The 24,100-nt window shown below is 41.9% G+C and overlaps 1 protein-coding gene across 1 annotated transcript; it reads right to left on the reverse strand.

The window, feature by feature from the left end:
* Nucleotides 1-2,824: 2,824 nt before the first annotated feature.
* AMPD1 (adenosine monophosphate deaminase 1) lies at nt 2,825-22,591 on the reverse strand. The gene is made up of 14 exons (XM_070748929.1): nt 22,392-22,591; nt 19,135-19,303; nt 17,429-17,594; nt 15,239-15,458; nt 13,854-13,983; nt 12,952-13,146; nt 12,710-12,841; nt 12,444-12,607; nt 10,177-10,303; nt 6,575-6,738; nt 5,961-6,081; nt 4,982-5,155; nt 4,752-4,862; nt 2,825-3,153 (listed from the first exon to the last, which is right to left on the reverse strand). Exons 1-14 carry the CDS (start codon nt 22,589-22,591, stop codon nt 2,995-2,997), a joined length of 2,232 nt encoding a protein of 743 aa, XP_070605030.1. The 3' UTR covers nt 2,825-2,994.
* Between the last annotated feature and the right edge of the window lie 1,509 nt (nt 22,592-24,100).

The raw sequence follows: 24,100 nt of genomic DNA on the forward strand, positions 1-24,100 counted from the left end.
AGCTGAAGCTGCCTTTGGCAGACGTGTACTCCAGAAGGTGTGCGGGGAGGTACCACCCATGGTTCACAATCTCCCTCCCTGAACCTTTAGACCTTGGGTATATCCCATGCTGGACTCTCCTTCCAGGAGGCATGGGAGAAGAACCGTTGTACCTACCTGAACGGTCTTCTCGATGCCCTGGAAGGAGAGTCCATACCCTCCCGAAGAACCATGGGAGGTTTTGTTTGATGTTACTGTTTCTTATTCTATTATGGTTGTTAATAAAGTTCATTATCTTACATCTTTTCGTTTTTTAAAACTGGGTATTTGGGGCAGCAAGGGGGCGGTACCTAATTATTATATATTTATGTTAATTTGAAACTCAGTCCTACCAATAAGACTTGAGCTAAACCCATGCTGGACTCTCCTTCCAGGGCATCGAGAAGACCGTTCAGGTAGGTACAACAGTTCTTTGAATGAATCGATACGAAAGAAGAGACTGTTGATACCTGCTTCAAAATGGCTATTTCCCAGCAGGCTAAATATCTTAGTTATATAGCTGCTCTTACCCCTGGCCCTAGGAAGAAGGCAAGCTACTTCTGCAAAAGGTTTCCCAGAAAACTACATGGATTTATTGCCAGAAATTAAGTCTGAGTTTAAAATGAAAGACCTCCAACTCTTTGCTGCTGACATCACTTGGTCATCCAGATTTTTATTGCCCAGCAGGTAGCCTTGTAAATGATGTTAGGTGTATCACGATTAATCGATCTAAATGGAGAGATTCATGATCTGGAAAGGAGGAGGAATCTTTCACTAGGATATCTGGCTTGGAATAGATTTGGATGAATTAAAATGACTTTAATACTAAATCTTCTCAGCGGCAGGATTTAAGAGGCTGCGTTGGAGGTCCAGAACAACTGCAGGGCCAAAGGTTTCCTGTTCTTTTTTTAGAATCCGGGGTGTACTTTGTATCTATATTTACATGCTTTTCCTATATCAGTTCTAAACGTAAAAGGCCTCTAGCATGGTTTCAAATAACTACTATATTCTTCTTTAACCCTTCTATCCAAAGAACAACTTTCTATTAAGAGAACTATGAATATAGACCCAGGAATCCAGGGCAGTTTGCCTGTTGGTGTTGATGACAGGTATGCAGAAGGCAGCTGAACAAAAGAAAGATCTAACTGTCTGATCAGAGCTGGAAGTTGCATGATCTTCCTTCTCCAGACAGAGAGTTTTTACTCGGTTGAACATTTTCACTCAAGATTATATTCTGCTTTGGACTTGTCAGTTTTTACAAAAGGTAAGAAAATCATATCACCAAATACATAAAGCGAAGTATGTTGCGCAAACTTCTGGGGGGGGAAATATTGTCAAGAAAACTGCAGGGACTAATCCAGGCAGTAGTCAAGAGTCAAAAACTATTGAAAGGCACAAAAAGCAAAGCTGAGAGGAGGAGAGGAATGAAAAACTGATTGTGGGAAGAGATTGTATTGCTTGAGTCCATTATAATCTCTGCACAAGGGTATAGCAGGTTGCAGTCCTGCACAGGAGCAATCCTGGGGGAGACGGCGATAGAACCCACTTGTTCAAATTTTTGCACCAAATCCTGAAGGATTGTCACTTTTTGCAAAAGCATATCCCTATTTATTCTAACATTTGTGTACATTTGTAACATTTGGTGGCTGAGATTTTAGTGATTGAAATAAAACAAAATGTTAGCTCAGTTTGGGAGTCTCTCACATTCAGTCTGGTAGGGTAATGAGCACAATGTAACATCAGATACTCTCTGACTTTCATGGTGCTCAAAATCTTTCAAAAACAAGGTAGTAATCAATTTAAAAGAAAGGCATGAGATACCTACTATAGGCCCAGATGCTGTGTGTTGTCAGTTGTGTGTGAATTCAACAAAGTATACTTAACTCACCTTGATGGTGTTTTGGAAGGCCTTAAAGACCTGGCTATTTTACCAAGCCTTGGACGAAGGTGATTTGGAGTCCCTTGTTAGATATTAAAGTACAGTGATACCTCATCTTACAAACCCCTCGTCATACAAACTTTTCGAGATACAAACCCGGGGTTTAATATTTTTTTGCCTCTTCTTCCAAACTATTTTCACCTTACAAACCCAAGCCACCGCCACTGGGATGCCCCACCTCCGGACTTCTTTTGCCAGCGAAGCGCCTGTTTTTGTGCTGCTAGGATTTCCCTGAGGCTCCCCTCCATGGGAAACACCACCTCCAGACTTCCGTGTTTTTGCGATGCTGCAGGGGAATCCCAGCAGCGCAAAAATGGGTGCTTCGCTAGCAATGCAAGTCCGGAGGTGGGGTTTCCCAGTGAGGGGAGCCTCAGCAAAATCGCAGCATCACAAAAACATGGACGTCCGGAGGTGGGGTTTCCCATGGAGGGGAGCCTCAGGGGAATCCCAGCAGCGCAAAAACGGGCGCTTCGGTTGGCAAAAGGGGTGAGTTTTGGGCTTGCACGCATTAATCGCTTTTCCATTGCGTCTTATGGGAAACATTGTATCGGCTTACAAACGTTTCACCTTACAAACCTCGTCCTGGAACCAATTAAGTTCATAAGACGAGGTATCACTGTAATATGTATCCTGTTTGGTCTGCCAGATTCACTATCTTGTTGTTTTCCCTCTGTTCTAGTGTGCTTCCTGTTATATACAGTATGTTAGTGTTCTTCCTATATTGTTTTTATTCTTTACTTTGGTATATACTTCAGTATAATAGCTTAACAGAATGTTTGAACTCAGTTGTAATAGGATTTTTCATCCAGGATGTTAGAAAAACTGACATTTGTAGAACAAAGAAGTGCAACGGTACAAAAAGGCTTAGGAAATATACTGTATTTCTTTTCTTGTTTTGAAAATATAATGTAAGCTGAAACAATATGGTCAGAGCTATCTTTCCTCCCCATAACTGGGGAATGCTAAATAACAACGCTGTTTTTCTGGCTCAAGTCGGCTCCATGGTTCCAATAGTTGATATAAAAGATACTTGAAACCTAATCGGGTGATTTCATCCCCTCGGCCATGAGATCAAGCTCGTAGCACAATGTTTCGTAGCGGTAAGCCATCCGGATCTGCGCCACATTAGTCTTGGAGATGTTATTACCTTGTGGTCCATCTTCACGATAGTTCTTGCCCAAAATATGGAGCTTTTCCTGTTAAAAAGATGCAATGGGTCACACATGCATTCCAGTCACTTTTTCCCTAATTTCTCCAATTAAAAAAGGGACTTCTTTTCGCTCCTCTTCCTTCTCTGTATCTTTTTTCCTCCCTTTGATCAACTTTGTCATATTCTCGGGTATACAGCAACCTTATATATTCCTTTGAGATTTTCTAGTAAGCCCCATAGAAAACCAACTTTGTGTAGTGGTTAAGGTAGTTGACAAAAACTGGGAGACCATTCATTCTAGTTCTGTCTTGGTCTCAAAGCTGGATGGATGACCTTGGGCCAGTCACTTTCTCTCAGCCCTAGGAAAGAGGCAGTTTCAAACCACTTCTGATAACGTTGCCAAGAAAACATGTTAGTTATTTATTTGTTTGTTTGTTTATTTATTTATTTATTTATTTATTTATTAAATTTATATGCCGCCCCTCTCCGTAGACTCGGGGCAGCTCACAACAGTAATAGAAAACAATATATAATACAAATCTAATAATTAAAACTAAAAACCCAAAATTTAAAAAACATGCACACCATACCATACATAAACAGTATAGGCCTGGGGAAATTATCTCAGTTTCCCCATGCCTGACGGCAGAGGTGGGTTTAAAGGAGTTTACGAAAGGCAAGGAGTGTGGGGGCAGTTCTAATCTCAGGGGGGAGCTGGTTCCAGAGGGTCGGGGCTGCCGCAGAGAAGGCTCTTCCCCTGGGACCCGCCAAACGACATTGTTTAGTCGACGGGACCCGGAGAAGGCCAACTCTGTGGGACCTAACCGGTCGCTGGGATTCGTGCGGCAGAAGGCGGTCCCTGAGATATTCTGGTCCGGTGCCATGAAAGGCTTTATAGGTCATAACCAACACTTTGAATTGTGACCAGAAACTGATCGGCAACCAATGCAGACTGCGGAGTGTTGGTGTAACATGGGCATACCTGGGGAAGCCCATGATTGCTCTCGCAGCTGCATTCTGCACAATCTGAAGTTTCCGAACACTTTTCAAAGGTAGCCCCATGTAGAGAGCATTACAGTAGTCGAACCTCGAGGTGATGAGGGCATGAGTGACTGTGAGCAGTGAGCCCCGATCCAGATAGGGCCGCAACTGGTGCACCAAGCGAACCTGGGCAAACGTCCCCCTCACCACAGCTGAAACATGGTTCTCTAATGTGAGCTGTGGATCGAGGAGGACGCCCAAGTTGCGCACCCTCTCTGAGGGGGTCAATAATTCCCCCCAGGGTTATGGACAGACAGATGGAATTGTCCCTGGGAGGCAGAACCCACAGCCACTCCGTCTTATCAGGGTTGAGTTTGAGTCTGTTGACACCCATCCAGAATTAGAATTAGAATTTACTTCCCTGACTTGATCTAACCTATAATCAGTTTTCCCTTTTTGTAGAAGAAGACTTCTACTTTTGAGCGGAGCAACTGTAGCTCCTTTTTATGTTATTTGTTTTGTTTGGTTTCTCAATGTTTGTTTGTAATGTTTTGTCTTTGCAACATAATAAAAATATTTTTTTAAAGAAGAAAAAGAAAACAGCAGGACTCTCCCAGGCAGCCTCCAAGAATCAGATACAATTGAATGGGAGAAACATCATACCTCATGAGATAATCCACACTGCAGGACACTGTTGCGTGCAATCTCGCACATATCACAGGTGCTCAGCTTGAAGACCTGAGCAGCAATTGCGTATTCTTCCATGAGAGGCTCCTGAGGGATTGAAAAAAAAAAGTGCTGAAAAGACAAATGCCAAACACGCAACCACCCCTCTTGCCACTTCCCATCCATTTCTCTAAGCAAATATCCATGAAAAGGAACGGGCTTCCTACCTTGGTGTAATGGAATTGCATGGGATCGTCAGTGGAGAGAGATACCATCAGTCCCTTCTGATGGAAATCAAGGAGTGGGTTTTTGGCATACTCTAGGAAGAGACTGTTGTTGCTGAGCGGGGACATGGCAATTGGGATTTGGGTTAAGAAGTAGAGATATTGCAGCACAGGACTCTGGGGGAAAAGACAGTAGAACTGAGTTAGTACAGTCATGAAGCAAGATTTCTAATTTCTTGTCTGAGAGGTTATAGGTAGGTTTGTTCTAAGATAAAGTTGAATAATGTTTCTATCCTTCTTAGCATTATTCATTACTTGTTGTTCAGGGTTTGGAAACATAAAAGTTCCAATAATTTCATATATTCCCCCTTTGAAATCTATGATGGGAGCTGGATACTAGAAAAATCTATGCTGCAATGTCCTACCAGTCAATGACTACTTCAACTTCAACCGCAACAACACAAGAGCACGCAACAAATTCAAACTTAATACGAACCGCACCAAAGTTGACTGTAAAAAATATGATTTCAACAATCGAGTTATCGAAGCGTGCAACTCATTACCGGACTCAATTGTGTCAACCCCTAACCCCCAACACTTCTCCCTTAGACTCTCCACGATTGACCTCTCCAGATTCCTAAGAGGCCAGTAAGGGGGGTACATAAGTGCACTGGAGTGCTTTTCGTCCCCTGTCCAATTGTCTTTCCTTCTTCCACCTATCTTATACAGTATACAGTATTCTCTTCCTTTCATATATCCTTTCCTCTAAGTCCACTTTCACCCTCTTTATATTATCACATGTCTATTTTTCTTCCTATGTATTTGTGTATTGGACAAATGAATAAATAAATAAAATAAATTTAAGGGAGCCAGCTAAACCATATTTTCAAACCGAAGATGCAATTTTGGTGTATTACTATCATATCAGCATCTAAAAAGGGTGGCTTATATCTGCGTTCCTCTTCTGAATGCTACAACTCACCTTCATCAGGTTCAAGCCATGAGAAATATTATCTGCAGTCATGAAGGCAGCCAGGAGGTGGGTAAGAGAACCAGCTTCTCCACAGTGAGGACGGAATAGGAAGGTGTTCATACCACGCTGGCTGAAAATAATAAGGCAGCCTTTATGGATACTGTACATCTTAGGTTATTTAGGATAGGAAGATCCAGCTAACTAAAACTTTATTGGATTCTCTCCCTCCCTCTCTCTCTCTCTCTCTCTCTCTCCCTCCCTCCCTCCCTCCCTCCCTCACACACACACACACACACATCCATTTCAAAGTTCAAAGGCATAGTAAAAGGGGAGCAGAATGCAATTGAACACCTAAATTTTCAGGGTAATTCAACACTTCGCCTTATCTACATTTGTTTGTTCTTCTGTAGTGGATTTAGAATGAAGACTCTACAAACTGGATTTGATGAAGGGATCTGATAAATGCAAATGCAGTCTTGAAAGACATTAAGCAATAATTCACTTAACAGAATTAGTGGGCGGTTATCAGAATCATCAAACTTAAGAACATTGCTTGACTAAAGGGTTAGTATCAAAGCATAGTATCAAAGCATAATCCTTTGCAAGCTTAAGCCAGAACTCACTGTCGAAGATGATTCAGCACAAGGATGTTGGCATACATATAATACAAATAATATGTATAGGATGGATTTTTTTCATGGTTCCACTCCTCAGGCTTCGGACTCTTGGTAGAAAACATGTGCCCACTATGTTTGGACTCATCATCTACACTATCAAAACCAGTAACCTGCAAATAATAAGAAAACATTGTATATGATGGCCATCTTCATCTAAGAGCTAAAATCTCATAATTGGTGTTACAGTGGTACCTCTACTTAAGAACTTAATTTGTTCCGTGACCAGGTTCTTAAGTAGAAACGTTCCTAAGTAGAAGCAATTTTTCCCATAGGAATCAATGTAAAAGCAAATTTAGATTTAAATTTTAGATTTTATTGGATTTGTATGCCGCCCCTCTCCGAGGACTCAGGGCGACTCACAGCATGTACAGAAAAACAAGGAACAGTAATAACAATCCAATACATTAAAAAAACAATCTTAAAATTCTAATTAAAAAACAATATCATTCATTCATTCATTCAACAGTCAAACTAAAGCATTCATTGGTCAGGGGGGAAGATCTAAGGAACCCCAGGCCTGGCAGCAAAGATGAGTTTTTAAACTCTTTCGGAAGACAAGGAGGGTGGGGGCAGTACGAATCTCCAGGGGGAGCTGATTCCAAAGGACCGGGGCCCTCACAGAGAAGGCTCTTCCCCTAGGTCCCACCAGCCGACATTGTTTGGTCGATGGGACCCTAAGGAGACCAACTCTGTAGGACCTCACCAGTCGCTGGGATTTGTGCGGCTAACCAAATCTGCAGATGATACTCAGCTGGCAGATATAGCTAACATCCTAGAAAATAGGTTCAGACTTGAACACTGGGCCCTATCTAACAAAATAAAATGCAATGGAGAGAAAAGTAAAGTCCTACATTTAGGCAAGAAAAACCAAAAGTACACCTATAGACTGGGTGAAACCAGGCTTAGTAGCAGTAATTGTGAGGGGGATCTTGGAGTCTTAGTGGACAACCAGCTAAATATGAGCCAGCAGTCTACAGTGGCAGCCAAAAAAGCCAATGCAATCCTAAATTGCATTAACAGAGGGATGCAATCAAGATCAAGTGAGGTACTAATATCACTCTATAAAGCCTTAGTAAGACCATGCCCAGAATACTGCATTCGGTTTTGGTCAAAAGATGTTGAGACTCTAGAAAAAGTTCAGAAAGAGAAACCAGGATGATTAGGGGACTGGAGACTAAATGAAGAATGTATGCAGGAACTGGGCATGACTACTCTAGTGAAGAGAAGGACCAGGGGAAACATGATAGCAGTGTTAACAATATTTGAGGAGCTGCCACAGAGAGGAGGGGACCAATCTATTTTCCAAAGCACTTGTAGGCCAGACAAGAAATGATGGATGGAAACTGAACAAGGAGAGATTTAACCTGGAAATAAGGAGAACTTTTCTGACCATGAAAATAATCAACCAATGGAACAGCTTGCCTTCGAAAGTTTTGGGAACTTCATCCCTTGATACTTTCAAGAAGAGATTGGATTGCCATTTGTCAGAAATGGTGAAGGGTCTCCTGCTTGGGCAGGGGGTTGGACTAGATAGGCGGTAGGGAAAGCAAGTAGGATGCTTGGCTGCATAGCTAGAGGTATAACAAGCAGGAAGAGGGAGATTATGATCCCGCTATATAGAGTGCTGGTGAGACCACATTTGGAATACTGTGTCCAGTTCTGGAGACCTCACCTACAAAAAGATATTGACAAAATTGAACGGGTCCAAAGACGGGCTACAAGAATGGTGGAAGGTCTTAAGCATAAAACGTATCAGGAAAGACTTAATGAACTCAATCTGTATAGTCTGGAGGAGAGAAGGAAAAGGGGGGACATGATTGAAACATTTAAATATATTAAAGGGTTAAATAAGGTCCAGGAGGGAAGTGTTTTTAATAGGAAAGTGAACACAAAAACAAGGGGACACAATCTGAAGTTAGTTGGGGGAAAGATCAAAAGCAACATGAGAAAATATTATTTTACTGAAAGAGTAGTAGATCCTTGGAACAAACTTCCAGCAGACGTGGTAGATAAATCCACAGTAACTGAATTTAAACATGCCTGGGATAAACATATATCCATCCTAAGATAAAATACAGAAAATAGTATAAGGGCAGCCTAGATGGACCATGAGGTCTTTTTCTGCCGTCAGACTTCTATGTTTCTATGTTTCTAGATCAGCGTTTCCCAACTGGTGTGCCGTGGCACACTAGTGTGCCGTGAGACACGGCCAGGTGTGCTGCGAAGCTTCTAGGGAAGCTCCAGCTGGGCGGGGCGCTGCCGGTGCCGACCTGGAGCTCCCGCTCGCAGCTGTCCCCCGGCTCCTGCTCTATGCCGCGGTTTTCGGCGCTATCCTGCTGGGCCCCAAAGAAGGAAGGCAGGAAGAAGGAGAGCTTCATTCTTCGTGCCTTTTTCTCGCCTTCCTTCTTTGGGGCCCAGCAGGAGAGCGCCAGAAACCGTGGCATCAGGCAGGAGCCGAGGGACAGCTGCGAGTGGGAGCCCCAGATCGGAGGCACCGGCAGCGCCCCACCCAGCTAGAGCTTCTCTGGCGTCGGCGGCAAGTGTCCTTTGGGGCCCGGCGGGAGGGCACTGGCGGTGGGAGGGGGGGTGGCTGCAGCGGCCGCAGGGAGATGGCGGCGGCGAGAGGGAGCTCCAGGCGGCGGCGAGAGGGAGCTCTCTCTCTCTCACCTGACTGCAAGCGGGAGCCCTGACGGTGGCGGTTGGACATGCTGCTGGACGCCGTACATGCTAGCGCTGCGGGACTGGCATATATGCCGTCCAACAGCACATCCAGCTGCCGCCATCAGGGCTCCCGTTTGCAGTCAGCTGAGAGAGAGAGAGAGAAAGAAAAAAAGAGAGACATAGCAAGAGAGACAGAGAAAGAGAGACAGAGCGAGAAAGAGAGACAGAGCGAGAAAGAGAGACAGCAAGAGAGACAGAGAGACAGAGCGAGAAAGAGAGACAGCAAGAGAGGCAGAGAAAGAGAGAGAGAGAAAGAGAGAGAGAAAGAGAGACATAGCAAGAGAGGCAGAGAGAGAGAAAAAGAAAGACATAGCAAGAGAAAAAGAGAGACTTAGCAAGAGAGGCAGAGAGAGAGAGAAAGAAAGAGAGACAGAGAAAGAGAGATAGCAAGAGAGGCAAAGAGAAAGAAAGAGACATAGCAAGAGACAGTGAAAGAGAGAGAGAGAAAGAAAGAGAGAAAAAAGCAAGAGAGAGATAGCAAGAGAGACAGAGAGAGAGAGAGCAAGGGAGAGAGAAAGACATAGAGGAAGGGAAGGAGGGAGAGAGAAAGAGAGCAAAAAAGAGAGGAAGAAAGAAAGAGGGATGTAGAGAGAGAAAGAAGGGAAGGCAGGAAAAGAGAGAAAGAGGGAGAAATAGAGCGAAAGGGATGAAGAGAGAGGTTTTTTTGTCCAAACTTTTCTTTAGCCCACCCCCCCACCCCTTTCAATGTTCCCCAGGATTTTGAAAATATGAATAATGTGCCGCGGCTCAAAAAAGGTTGGGAAACACTGTTCTAGATGACCTACAAGGTTCCTTGCAAGTCTGTTAATCTGTTAACAAGTACTCACATTACGCAGGAAAACACTCAGCTCCTTATGGTCCTGGGGATTGATTGTTGCTTGAAACACAGGCAGGAAAATGTTCTCCAACATCTTCCCAAAGTGAGGTAGAAAGTTCTTTGCCCTAAAGACGTCACTGAAGGAAGAGATAGGAAAGAGAAGAACCAATTCAGCTCAAACACAATTAAGAAACACAAGCAATATAAAAATGGTAAATACTGTATAACAGTGACCATTGGTTACTTAATGGCTTCCCAGAAGGGACTAGTGGGTCAGTGATGAGGGTTGTGAGAGTTGGGTTATGGGGATTTAGGCTTAGTTTTGGAGGGAGGTTGGATTATGGGATATAGTTGTCTGGACACTTCAAATTATTCCTCTATTTTTTTTCTTTTAAAAAAATAGTCTGCCAGAATCGTTCTGAAGTTAAGCAACCTCTAAATGTAATCCTCTTCCTCCTTCTCCATCGTTGTCATAATTGTCACCACAATCCATCTACTCTGAAGATGGAGAGTGTCCCACAACTTGAAGGTTTCAACATAAAAATATTGCTTTTACTTCTCCTAAGTGACTATTAGAAGGTGACTATTAAAATATATTGGCAATAGGCCTAGAAAACTTTTTTTTTAAAAAAGGAATGAATTAGATTCAAGGCTACATTTTAATGTTTTAATAGGGGTTTTTTAAAGACTGTTTTAACATTGGATTTGTATATGATGTTTTATGGTTGTGAGCCGCTCCGAGTCCTCGGGGAGGGGCGGCATACAAATCTAATAAATTATTATTATTATTATTATTATTATTATTATTATTAATTGGATTTGTATGCCGCCCCTCTCCGCAGACTCGGGGCGGCTAACAACAGTGGTAAGACGACATGAACAATCCAATTAATAAAAAACCCTAAAAAACCCTTATTATAAAAAAACCCCAAACACACACAAACATACCATGCATAACTTGTAATAGCCTAGGGGGAAAGGATAACTTAACTCCCCCACGCCTGGCGACAAAGTTGGGGCTTAAGTAATTTGCGAAAGACAAGGAGGGTATGGGCTGTTCTAATCTCTGGGGGGAGTTGGTTCCAGAGGGCCAGGGCCGCCACAGAGAAGGCTCTTCCCTTGGGGCCCACCAAATGACATTGTTTGGTCGACGGGACCCGAAGAAGGCCAACTCTGTGGGACCTTATCGGCCGCTGGGATTCGTGCAGTAGAAGGCGGTTCCGGATGTATTCTGGCCCAATGCCATGTAGGGCTTTAAAGGTCATTACCAACACTTTGCATTGTGACCGGAAACCGATCGGCAGCCATTATTATTATTATTATTATTATTATTATTATTATTATTATTATTATTATTTTATGGCTGCAACCAGTGGTGGGAATTCAGCCAGTTCGCACCACTTCAGGAGAACCGGTTGTTAATTTTCTGAATAGTCAGGCGAACTGGTTGTTAGAAGAAATCATTAAATCAGAGAATCGGTTGTTAAATTATTTAAATCCCACCACTGGCTGTCGCCTTGGAGTAACAGTCAGGATTTTCCATCTCATACTTTCCCTTCGTTATAGAAATACATCAGGAGCTTGAGTTTCCTTGGCATCCTGAGAATGGCAATAACCAGCGAACAGTTGTCAGGTTGCGCCTACAGCTGAGCAGTAAATCTTTGCTCTCCGGACACTGAAGCCCTTATTCAGAAATTGATTTACTTGGTACAAGTCTTTCAGATCTGATTCTTCTCTGATTAATCTTATTATTTCAAACAGGAATGAAGCCATACATACACAGATTTCTCCATGGCATAAGTGGAAGTCATAAATCTTATATAAATGTGCCAGAATTCAACTTTTATTTTTTTCTCCTCCTGCTCTTCTAAGTCAACAGATTCTTGACTGACCTACTAATGGTTCTGAAAAAATTCTGATATATAATAGTTCTATCTAGCTGGGAATGTTGCTTCACCAGTTTCACTCCTTATGACACCTAGCAAGGGCATGAAGAAGCCCGCAGAAAGGGTTAGCAAAAATATAAAAAGACAGCAGAATTAAACCCAGGAGAAATCAGACAAGAATGTGTGCAGTAGGTGTGTTTGTTGCATTTAAACTTTATTTTCTATTTCTTCTAAGCTGCTTTCGAATTGCTTTAAAATTCAAATCAGGAACTCAATAATGACTTTCAACTATTAAAACCTAGCTAAAGTCAAAACTAACAAAAAGTCCAACAGTTTGGCCCAAGTTTTAATATGTCTTTTGTAAATACTAACATCGCCTTTTTGTACTTACTAAATTCTGGGTACCTGGATCATCCATCTCATATTGGGCGAATGAACACGATGTTGGTTGAACCATTTAGCTAATTTGGACCATTCTTCTGGTGAGCATCCATAGATGGAAAGTCGTGGCTCTGCATATTGGTATTTGGCATCCTCTAGATCAGAGCCAACTTCCTGATAAATCAAAATTAACAGATAAATTAATCTGCTTCCAGTAGATTTTTTTTAATGCTCAAATTCAGACTCAAAACATATGTATATATCATACTATCTAACCTTAATGATGGTAGCAAAATATTCGCCATTGATGGCATTTTCAGTCTTCAGGTAGAGATCACGCAATTCGCTGGCCCCTACTGGGTTATATTTGGCATTGAATTTATCAAAGCGTTGGAAGGTTTGTCGGCCCTGCAGCATAAAGGAGTAGTCAAAGCCATAAGTGCTAGTTTAATATTAAGAGTAATGCACCATTTGTATGATTTACCCTTGCTCAAGTAATAGAAATGGACAGAACTTACTGCATGCACATCAAGTGAATCTACAGTCAGATCAGATGGGTGAAGTTTGAGTTTCTCAAAGAGCTGCCTCAGCGTCAGTGTTTCATCCTTGGATTTGTATACCACCCTTTCAGCATCTATCCGGTATGACTTCTTAATAAATCGCAATAGATGCTTTTGATTCATGCAAGCTGCAGCATGGATATGTGTATCTACCTGTTAGAGAAGCCAAAGGTCAGTTGGGAAGAATATGGTGCTTACTGTTGGGAATCCTTCCCCCAAAACCCATCATAAAAGTGATATATGATTAGCACATCCTACTTTCCTTATTTTTGAAAGTCGGAAGATTTTGAAAGGAATGAAAGAGGAAGAGGCAGACTTTTAGAAGCAGGAGATCAGAGAGTTGAGCAGCTAAGCAGCTGAGCCTCTGTCAGGAAATTTCTCCTTATTTCACTGCTATCATGTCTCCTCTAATCCTTCTTTTCATTAAACTAGACATACTCAGTTCCTGCAACTGTTCTTTGTGTTTTAGCCTCTAGTCCCCTAATCATCTTTGTTGCTCTTCTCTGCATTCTTTATAGAGTCTCAACATTTTTTACACTGTGGCGACCAAAACTGCAGTATTCCAAGTGTGGCCTCACCAAGGCAATATAAAGTGGTATTAACACTTCACGTGAACTTGATCCTATCCCTCTGTTTATGCAGCCTAGATATGTGTTAGTTTTTTGGCAGCTGCTGCACACTGCTGGCTCATGTTTAAATTATTGTATACTAGGACTCCAAGATCCCTCTCACAGTTAATACTGTTGAGCGAGGTACCATATATACTGTATGTGCATAAGTCATTGTGAAGAATCTCTCCAACTTCTTTATTTGATATTATGGTTTCTGATAAGGAAATAGTGGATAGCCAAATCCATCACCTTCCGACAATTATAGAAGTCCCGATGGGGATTGTTCTTTAGTTCCTTCAATTCTTCCATCTCATTCAACATCTCATGTACGTTGAACTTGGAGGAGAGGAATCGCAATCTTCGGTGGGTATAGGTTTTACTGCAACAGTTGCAAAAAAGACCACATATTTGCCCATAAGTGTCTCATAGAGTTAGAAAAAAAGCATAGATATAAGAGTAAGAAAGTTTTTGCCCATATCATCACTATCTGCAGGCATCAGGGTCCCTACTATTGTAAGCTTAATAAATAACAGCTCAATGAAGCTCACTTTGTTACCAAGTAAGACAACTTGGCTCTTGCTTCACTTCTATTGTACAACTGCTGCATTCAGCTATAGATCTGAAATATCAATACAGTGATACCTCGTCTTACAAACTTATTTCGTTCCGTGACCAGGTTCGTAAGATGAAAATTTCATAGGACGAAGCAATTTTCCCCATAGGAATCAATGTAAAAGCAAATAATGCATGCAACCCCATCCCAAAAGTCACCCTTTTTGCCTTTTGCCGCTGGGAATCCCCGCCTCTGGACTTCCATTGCCAGCCGAAGCGCGGGGATGCCCCTGAGGCTCCCCTCACTGGGAAACCCCACCTCCAGACTTCCATTGCCAGCCCAAGCAGCGCTGGCAAAAATGAAGGGATTCCCTTCATTTTTGCCGGCACTGCTTTGAATCCCAGCGAGGGGAACCTCAGGGGAGTCCCCGCACTTCGGCTAACAACGGAAGTCCGGAGGTGGGGTATCCCAGCGGCGGCAGCTCGGGTTCGTAAGGAGAAAATAGTTCGGAAAAAGAGGCAAAAAAATCTTAAGCACCGGGTTCGTATCATGAAAAGTTCGTATGAAGAGGGATTCATAAGACGAGGTATCACTGTATAGGGCTGTGACTGTGGAATTCTATGAACTGAACTCTACACATCTTAAAACTGCCAAGGTTTAAAAACACTAGGGAATTGGTGGTGGTTGGTTTACCATTACTTCATTTAATTGCATAAAATCACTTTGGGGGGATTTTGCACTTATGCAATTAACATTCTTAAGCTGGCTCAGTTTCTATGTCAATGACGCATACCATAAGTAAGCATTTATAGGGAAGACCATTTTTGACTTTCAGAGCTTTTTGAACCCCCTAATCATAACTATTGAAAATTAACAGCACAGCTTCCTGGTCTTTTTGAATGGGAAATACAAGGAAACCAAGCAAATTTCCATTGAAAACACATTAAAACCTATTCAAATTATCTTTTCTCTCTGATATGTACTATGGCTCCATCTACCTTGTGATCCTCAGTACCTGAAAAAGGTTAAAAGCTGCTTTTCTATACCTCAACGTCACTCGTTCCTGTTTTAAGACACTTACACAGGCCCCTTTGCTATAAGGGCAAGCAGGAAGTTCATGTCATCAACAAAGACCTCCAGGTTAGGGTAGGACAGGTCCATGGGCTCACCCCTGGCAGCAGATTCTTTGTCAGCATAGACGTATATCACCCCTTCCTTCATTTCTGTATGGTAGTTCAGATTCTTGGGAAGATTGTCAGATTGCCAAAGTTCTGCCCTATCCTTCACTGGTGAAGTGAATACTAAAATCAAGCAAAGAAACACTTGTGAAGATCAGGAAAGGTATAAGACCTATGCCACACTAAGCATGCTAATAAATTCTACAAATCTTTGGAATCATTAGGAAATGAGTTGATATTGGAGGGGGGATTCCTCCCCTCAGTAAATGCTTTCTTTGGTTGCCAAAACTTTGTGCTGAGATTCTTTCTTTTGAAAGAATTCTTCAAAATACTTCTTACATTTTGATTATCTGAACAAAATCTTTCTCCTTCCCTTGCTCCTGCTTTTCTATTTATTGTTTCTTGCAAGACTACCATATCGCATGCTCACAGTTTGTACCTGTTAAATTATCCTACTGCAAAAAAACACAACCTCTTAACACATTCTAACGCCACCAGTGAATGAAACACATATTTTGATTTTTGTATATTTGTTCCACCATCTAGTTTTCATTCCCTCCCTGTTTTCACACATACACACACAAACACGGGATACATTGGTAAGCAAATGAAGTTGGAATAGGTTTGCTGAGGGTTGCATTTGGTTTTGGGGCCTGAGTTTGTGCATAACTGTATTGTGGCTATTCTAAAAAGTAACGGGAAAAGAAAATTAAACTCTGTCATCTTTCAGGAACTTTGTACATTTTTCTAGTGCTGTGGGTTTTGTCAGTTTTTTTGTCAAGGTTTTGTCAGGTTTTTTTACACAACAAACCTGTAACAGAAATTCTGTCCAAGCAATTAAAGTTTGACTTGCATACAATTGGTAGGGGACATTTCAGTTCAGGGGTATACCACATCTCTTTCATGTACTATATAAGGATAAAGGTTCGATCCCAATATCATCAGTATATAGGATAATAGTATATAGGCCGCAAGAGCCATCGTGGGGCTCCCTAGATTCGCCCACGTTTCTGCAACACTCCGTGACCCGCACTGGCTGCCGATCGGTTTACGGTCACAATTCAAAGTGTTGGTAATGACCTTTAAAGCCCTACATGGCATTGGGCCAGAATACATCCGGAACCGCCTTCTACTGCACGAATCCCAGCGGCTGATAAGGGCCCACAGAGTTGGCCTTCTCCAGGTCCCGTCGACCAAACAATGTCGTTTAGCGGGCTCCAGGGGAAGAGCCTTCTCTGTGGCGGCCCCAGCCCTCTGGAATCAACTCCCCCCAGAGATTAGAACGGCCCCTACCCTCCTTGTCTTTCGCAAATTACTCAAGACCCACCTTTATCGCCAGGCATGGGGGAATTAAGATATTCCTTCCCCCTAGGCCATTACAAGTTATGCATGGTATGTTTGTGTGTATGTTTGGTTTTTATAATAAGGGTTTTTAGTTGTCTTATTAAATTGGATTGTACATGCTGTTTTTATCGTTGTTGTTAGCCGCCCCGAGTCTGCGGAGAGGGGCGGCATACAAATCCAATAAATAATAATAATAATAATAATAATAATAATAATAATAATAATGAGATATCAGCATTACCCCTTTGCATTAACTATAAACCCAGACCTGCCGCTGCAGAAGGTTTCTAACTATCTGCCTACCTAAGATAGAAAAGTTGGTGCGCTTTAACAGAAGACACAACATATTTGCTCAGTCACTGATGATATTCAGAATTCTGTAATTCCCTCGGGAAAGTTCTTTTTCCCCACTTTTGTATTTGATAGACTAGTCTCACAGGGCCTGGCAGAAAGCACATCTCATTAAGAGATGTGACACAAGACACAAAATATCTGCATCTTTAGCACTTAATCTTTGCACCAATAGATTTTTCCTATTATTGAGGATCAGATTCCACAATAACTTGGTATTTCTGCTTTGGAAAACACTTGTAGGGGAAACTGACTGGGGTCCCTCAAGAATTGTTCACCCTAAAGGCAACTCAGTTTGTCCTGCATGAACGGCCCAAGTAGCCTTCCTTTCAAGCATAACTATATTTCCTATGTACTCCCAGCAAGGCTTGCCAATAAGAAGTTTATACATAAGTTACCTGGCCACGTCTCTTCATTGGGCTTCCATACTTCATTTTCAATTGCACGTAAGAACTGGGAAGGAGTCTTAGGGAATCGCTGGAAAGATTTTATCATATTCTTTTCTCGAATACATACGGCACGATACAGACCCTGGCAGACCAATTCAAAGTCCTCCACAGATACCTACAATGTAACATATGTTAAGATTACTAGTTCCAGATAGTTCATAATCATAAGAGCATACAAACACAAGAATGGCTGAAAACTACAATAGTCTATTATGGGATCTGTATGCATTGTGCTATTGCTGTAATAACGATAAGGATGGAGTAGTTCCAATAACACTACTTGGTAAGTCTTATCATGGAGAGAGAGAAAGAGGGAGGGAAGGTGTTGTGATTCCGTCTGAGGCCCCTCAGGGAACGGCTGATCCTCTGCCGGCTTCCTGCTCAGAGGGGGAGGATGAGGAACAGGAGGTTCAGGCAGACGGGGAGGAGGAATCTCAGGCTGAGGGAGAGGGAGAACAGCCAGAGTCCCCCGAGAGGGAGCTCTCCCCAGCAAGCAGCCTGGATTCCTTAGATGAAAATGCACAAGCAATAATCGATCTCCGGCAGAGAAGAGCAACACCACGAAGGGGACAATTAGCCAGGTACTTTCAGCACTAAAGAGGCAACAGCTGGGTTTGGGTGTGGTGCTCTCTGGAAAGGCTGAAAAGGCAGACCTACCCTTCCTGTCTTGTGGAGTATTATCTTTGGGAGTCCTGGGACCTGGCTGTGATCTTTGGCGTCTTGGAATTCTGGTTTGTGACTTTGAATACTGAAACCTTGGGGGGAAAAGGTGTGGGTCTTATTCTCTACAGTGGTGGGTGTGCCAGCAAGAAGTCTGCTGTATTGTCTGGCCGTCAGGACTCTGCTGTGAAGCCTCATAGCCTGCCTGTTGGGAAGAACAGGTTTTTCTCTGTGTTTATTTTTCAAACTATAAAGTGCTTTTGCTTTTACCAGCGTGTCTGGCTGCTTTTTCCAGTTGGTGTTGAAGTCTGGGGGCACCCAGACAGAACAGAAGGAAGGAGGGAAGGAAGGAAGGAAGGAAAAAGGGAGGGCGGGAGAAAAAGAGAGAAAGTTGGAGAGAGAGATTGTATATGTTTTAAGGAGGTGAATTGTTTTGCTTTTAACCTTGTAACCTTGCTTTGAGATTACTATATTCATAATGAAAAGTAGGCAATATGTCTTGTAAATAAATATTATAGCAACAGCCATCTTCTTCAATGAACCATCATCTGAGACAGCAAGTAAAGGAAATCAAAAGATGTGATAAAACAAGCACTTCTAAGCGTCTGAATGATTTTTCATTATTAATTCTTATGATTCACTCAATCTCTTTTATGACAAATCAGTCTTGGATTCAGATTATGTCATCCATAATACTAATTGCTACTAATTAGTTAAATATAAGTTATAATAAAAAAAAATTCTAAGCATCTTTTCTTTCCCACTCCATTTCTGGATTATATCCTTTGATTATATCCAGAATGTGGAATTAGGATTGGGAAGAAGCAACAGTAAAATACTAGTTACAGGATTTTGTGATGTTATTGTACAGCGCATTCTCTCCATTTAGTCAGAGATTTATAGTTTCAATTATACTTTCAAAGATTTTGTAGCTATATTATATACTCGGGACAAAAGGCTAAGACAGACAAAGCTCAGGATCTTTAGCTACTGACCCCTGCAGCATAATCCCCTGTGATCTGCACACGCTGAAATTTGGGTACATCTTCATACATAGCAGTAGTAGAGAAGACCTCATCTAAAGTGGACAGTTTTGTTGAACAGTGTGCAGCAGCAATAGGAACAACCAACGCAATGGTTTTCAGCCGCAAAAGCGTCTTCTTCCTGGCAGCCAGTAAAAGGAAGGGAACACAAGCTCAAACACTCTTCATATTCTGGCAGCAGTTCAGTTCAGTTGATCATATCTTTTCCATATATGTCATTCCTTCTTCTGTACATTTACAGTATGTTTAATTATTAGGAGTGAAGGAGTACGAATTGATCACTATGAAATGCCTTTAAATGGATCTAGGACATTTGCATCTTCAGTCATTGTTCCTATATATTCATACATTCATCATTCATTCATTCATTCATTCATTCATTCACTCACATACATTATAAGATTTTTACACTGCCTCAATCCAGCAGGGCTCTAAGCAATTCACAATATTACTATAAAAACAATATCTAGTTAAGAACAAGAGTCCCAGCAACTGGTTAGGTCCCACAGAGTCGGCCTACTCTGGGTCCCGTCAACTAGACAATGTCACTTGGCGGGGCCTAGGGGAAAGCCGTCTCTGTAGGGGCTCCGGCACTCTGGAATCAGTTCCCCCCAGAGATTGGTATTGCCCCCACCCTCCTTGCCTTTCACAAGAGTCTAAAGACTCGCCTATGCTCTAGACCCTGGCCGATAAAACTTAATGTATGTGTTGTGTGCATGGGAATGACTGGTTTTTAATATTATTGGGTTTTAGACTAATTAGTTATATTAATTGGATTAGGAAGTTTATATTGTTTATTTTTTATATGTTGTGAGCCACCCCGAGTCCTCGGAGAGGGGAGGCATATAAATCCAATAAACAAACAAACAAACAAACTGTATTCTTACATCCTCAGTCCTACTGAAACAGTCCAATTGTTAAAGTACCAAGCCTTTCAAAAAAGCCAGATCTTAATAAATCTTTGAAAGGCCATGGAAATAGAAACTTAACCTTACCTCTGAATATAGACTGTTCCAGATAATGTAGTGGAGATACATATGTGGCTATCTAAGCGTATTGATAATACCTAACCCTGAATCTATCTAGCAGATTCAAATGAAAGAATGGGCCAAGCTCTGGGGCAACTTCTAGTAGAGTTCCAAGCACTTGACCTCTCCCCCATGCAAACTTTGAATAGGTCTGCCCAATCAATCAAGGAACAGAACCACTGAAAAATGATGTCTCCATCTCCTAACTCATGGAAGTTACTATGATTTAGAGCAGGGGTCTCCATCTCCAACCTTGGCAACTTTAAGACTTATGGACGTCAACTCCCAGTGCTGGCTGAGGGAGTTGACCTCCACACATTTTAAAGTTGCCAAAGTTAGAGACCCCTGATTTACAGTAATGAGAGATGCTGAAATTGCCCAACAGGGTGAAAATGGTCATGTTCCCCCTGTCCAAATCCCTCCAGAAATGCTCAATAAAATCAACAAAAATACAGTTTCCATTTAATATCCAGACGTCATGGATACAGATAATCTATTTCTTCCACAATATTTTTAATGGCTGCCACACTGTTTTCACCAAAATAAGACATTCCCTGATAATAAGTCCATAATAGGGCTTATAACCTTTCCAATATCTTTCCGCATAATATATTTATTCATGTATCACATTTAAAATAAATATATAGGACAGGGATTGTCTTTCAGTTTTAGAGTTAGCCACTTCCTCCCTTGAGAAAGTGGCAAAAAAGTATGAAGTATTAGTAGAAAAGTTAGTATATTAGACTCCACATTTTTAACCGAAGACTTTATTGTCACATTTGCATTAGTGATAGGTTATAGGGTCCTATACATGTAAACCCTCCTAGTATTGCCAGTTTTTTCCAAGCACGAATCCACTTTGCTTATGTATGTAAGTGTATTTATATAGCACATGTTTATTAATATGAGTAATATAAAACCCTCATAATTCCTTCTCCAGCCATATTTTATGACAGGTAATTTCCAATCTTTCTGGACTAGGGAAATATTTGGAATGGTGAGCATGTGTTGCTGAACTTCCCTTGGGATAAAATGGGTACGTACAGGAAGAGATAGATGGAATGTTTTTGCCATTTTGCTTAGCAGCCCACTCTAGTCCTTTCTTGGCAGGATACTTTCTAATAGTTCTTTGTTTTCCTTTGTTCCTTTTCTTAGTTAGATGTCCACCAGGGGTGAAATCCAGCAGGTTCTGACAGGTTCTGAAGAACTGGTAGCGGAAATTTTGAGTAGTTTGGAGAACCAGCAGATACCACCTCTGGCTGGTTCCAGAAGGGGGAGAATGGAGATTTTTCAATATCCTTCCCCCAGGAGTGGGAAGGGAATGGGAATTTTGTAGTATCCTTCCGTTGCCATGCCCACCAAGCCACACCCACAGAATCAGTAGTTTAAAAAAAAAGGGATTTCACCACTGATGTCCACCACTGATGTTCAAACAAACTATGCCTCTCATTTTTCTTTTGTAAAAATGCACATGGATTTTACATGGAGTTAGATATAAAGTACAGTGATACCTTGTCTTACAAACTTAATTGGTTCCGGGACGAGGTTCTTAAGGTGAAAAGTTTGTAAGACGAAACAATGTTTCCCATAGGAATCAGTGGAAAAGTGATTAATGCGTGCAAGGCCAAAATTCACCCCTTTTGCCAGCCGAAGCGCCCGTTTTTGTGCTGCTGGGATTCCCCTGAGGCTCCCCTCCATGGGAAACCGCACCTCCGGACTTACGTTGCCAGCGAAGCGCCCGTTTTGCGCTGCTGGGATTCACCTGCTGGGATTCCCCTGCAGCATCACACATACACAGAAGTCTGGAGGTGGGGTTTCCCATGGAGGGTAGACTCAGGGGAATCCCAGCATCGCAAAAACGGGTGCTTTGCTGGCAATGGAAGTCTAGAGGCAGGGCATCCAAGCAGCAGCGGTGGGTTTGTAAGATGAAAATAGTTTGTAAGAAGAGGCAAAAAATCTTAAACCCCGGGTTTGTATCTCGAAAAGTTTGTATGACGAGGCGTTTGTAAGACAAGGTATCACTGTAGTTTCATGTCAGTTTTTCTCTTAATAATTAGGTGGGGCTTAAAGCATGATAGGTATGGAGAAAGGTGGCTATAGGCTGCCACTGGCACCATAGCAGAGGCCTTAACCGTACAATGTTACTTATTCAGACTTTCAGGACACGTGCCCAATTCTCACCGTTTATCAGAAGCACTTGTGTTCTCATGTTTGATCATGTGGTCTTGCATTTCGTGATGTGAGATGGGACAGATATCTGGCACATCAAAAGGAGAGATTTCATGCCGTTCTCCTTCATCCTTCACCTCTGTGGCAAAAACCATCTCCGCAAAGGTGCGCATGTCATCATCTGTTTCTGTGGGCAAAAGGCAATAGATCATCTTAATCCATCAGATCCAACAGAAAGGTCCATATTTAACTTTGTATATATCAGTGTTTCTCAAAGAGTGGGGTGGGGCCCCTTGGGCAGGGCTGGGAGCGATGCCGGGGGGGGGGGCGTGTGACCCTGGGGAACTTTTTTTTTTTGCCACTGGGAGTAGGGTTTTGCACTAAACAATAGCACACAATACAGAGTAAGAGATATGAAGTGCAGATAACAAACCCTTAAGAGACACTGTGGAAAAATATTTAACAGGGGAGAAAAGAAAGGAGGAGAGAGACGGAGATAATGAGACAAACATAAGTCTCCCAAAGGTTAAGACGAGGAAATATGATGGAGCGTCTGTAGCGCTGGGCTTCACTGTGACTACGGTGGGAGACCAGGAAAGACCAATATGTTTACTGTGTCTAAAAAATGTTAGCAGTGGACAGTATGAAGCCAAATAAATTAAGGCATCACTTAAACACATTACACCCCAATCACGCTGATAAGCCACTTGAGTTTTTTCAGTGAGAACATGCTGAATATTGCAAACAATCGACCTGGTGGAGAGTTGGGGGAGGATGCAAAATGTTTACTTCTTCCTGGGGGGGGGGGGCAACAGAAAATAATTGAGAAACACTGGTATATATCCTGGGAAGAGACCAACTTCTCAAGTTGTAGTGCTAAGAAAAAAGTATGGAAGTAGTGACCCATCTGGAAAAAAATGTATTGGTTATAAGGAAAACACAGCAAAAGAAGGCTGTAATAGTATGAGGACTATAATGTTACTGGTGTTATAGAGTCCATGTTGCTTGGCCCTCACATTAAAGAAATGGGGGTATGGAAATCATTTCAAAAGAGACCCTTCTTAGTCCCTTGGAAAGCCTTCTCTGTGGCGGCCCCGACCCTATGGAACCAACTCCCCCCAGATATCAGAGTTGCCCCCACCCTCCTTGCCTTTCATAAGCTCTTAAAAACCCACCTCTGTCGTCAGGCATGGGGGAATTGAAATATTCCCTTCCCCTAGGCTTATAAAATTTATGTATGGTATGACTGTATGTATGACTGATCTCTTAAATTGGGGGTTTTAGATTTTTTTAATATTAGATTTGTTTACGTTGTCTTTTTACTGTTGTTAGCCGCCCCGAGTCTACGGAGAGGGGCGGCATACAAATTAGATAGATAGATAGATAGATAGATAGATAGATAGATAGATAGATAGATAGATAGATAGATAGATAGATAGATAGATAGATAGATAGATAGATACAAGGAAGGAGAGATATTTTCAGACTTGCAAGATTATGTTAATATAATAACCTTGTAGTAGGTTTGAACAGTCACTAAATGTGGCAATGGGTAAATGCTTTATAACTGTTCCTAAAGTGTTACAAAGAAAAATTCAATTTCTCTTTTATTGATTATAGTTGATGAGATGGAGTGATATGGGAGCAGGTGGGGAGAAAACTGCTGAAACAGACACTGATTAAATAATTAAAAACAAGAGGGAATTAAAAGATCAAAATAG

This window comes from Erythrolamprus reginae, chromosome 3, assembly GCF_031021105.1.
Source record: "Erythrolamprus reginae isolate rEryReg1 chromosome 3, rEryReg1.hap1, whole genome shotgun sequence".
NCBI lineage: Eukaryota > Metazoa > Chordata > Lepidosauria > Squamata > Dipsadidae > Erythrolamprus > Erythrolamprus reginae.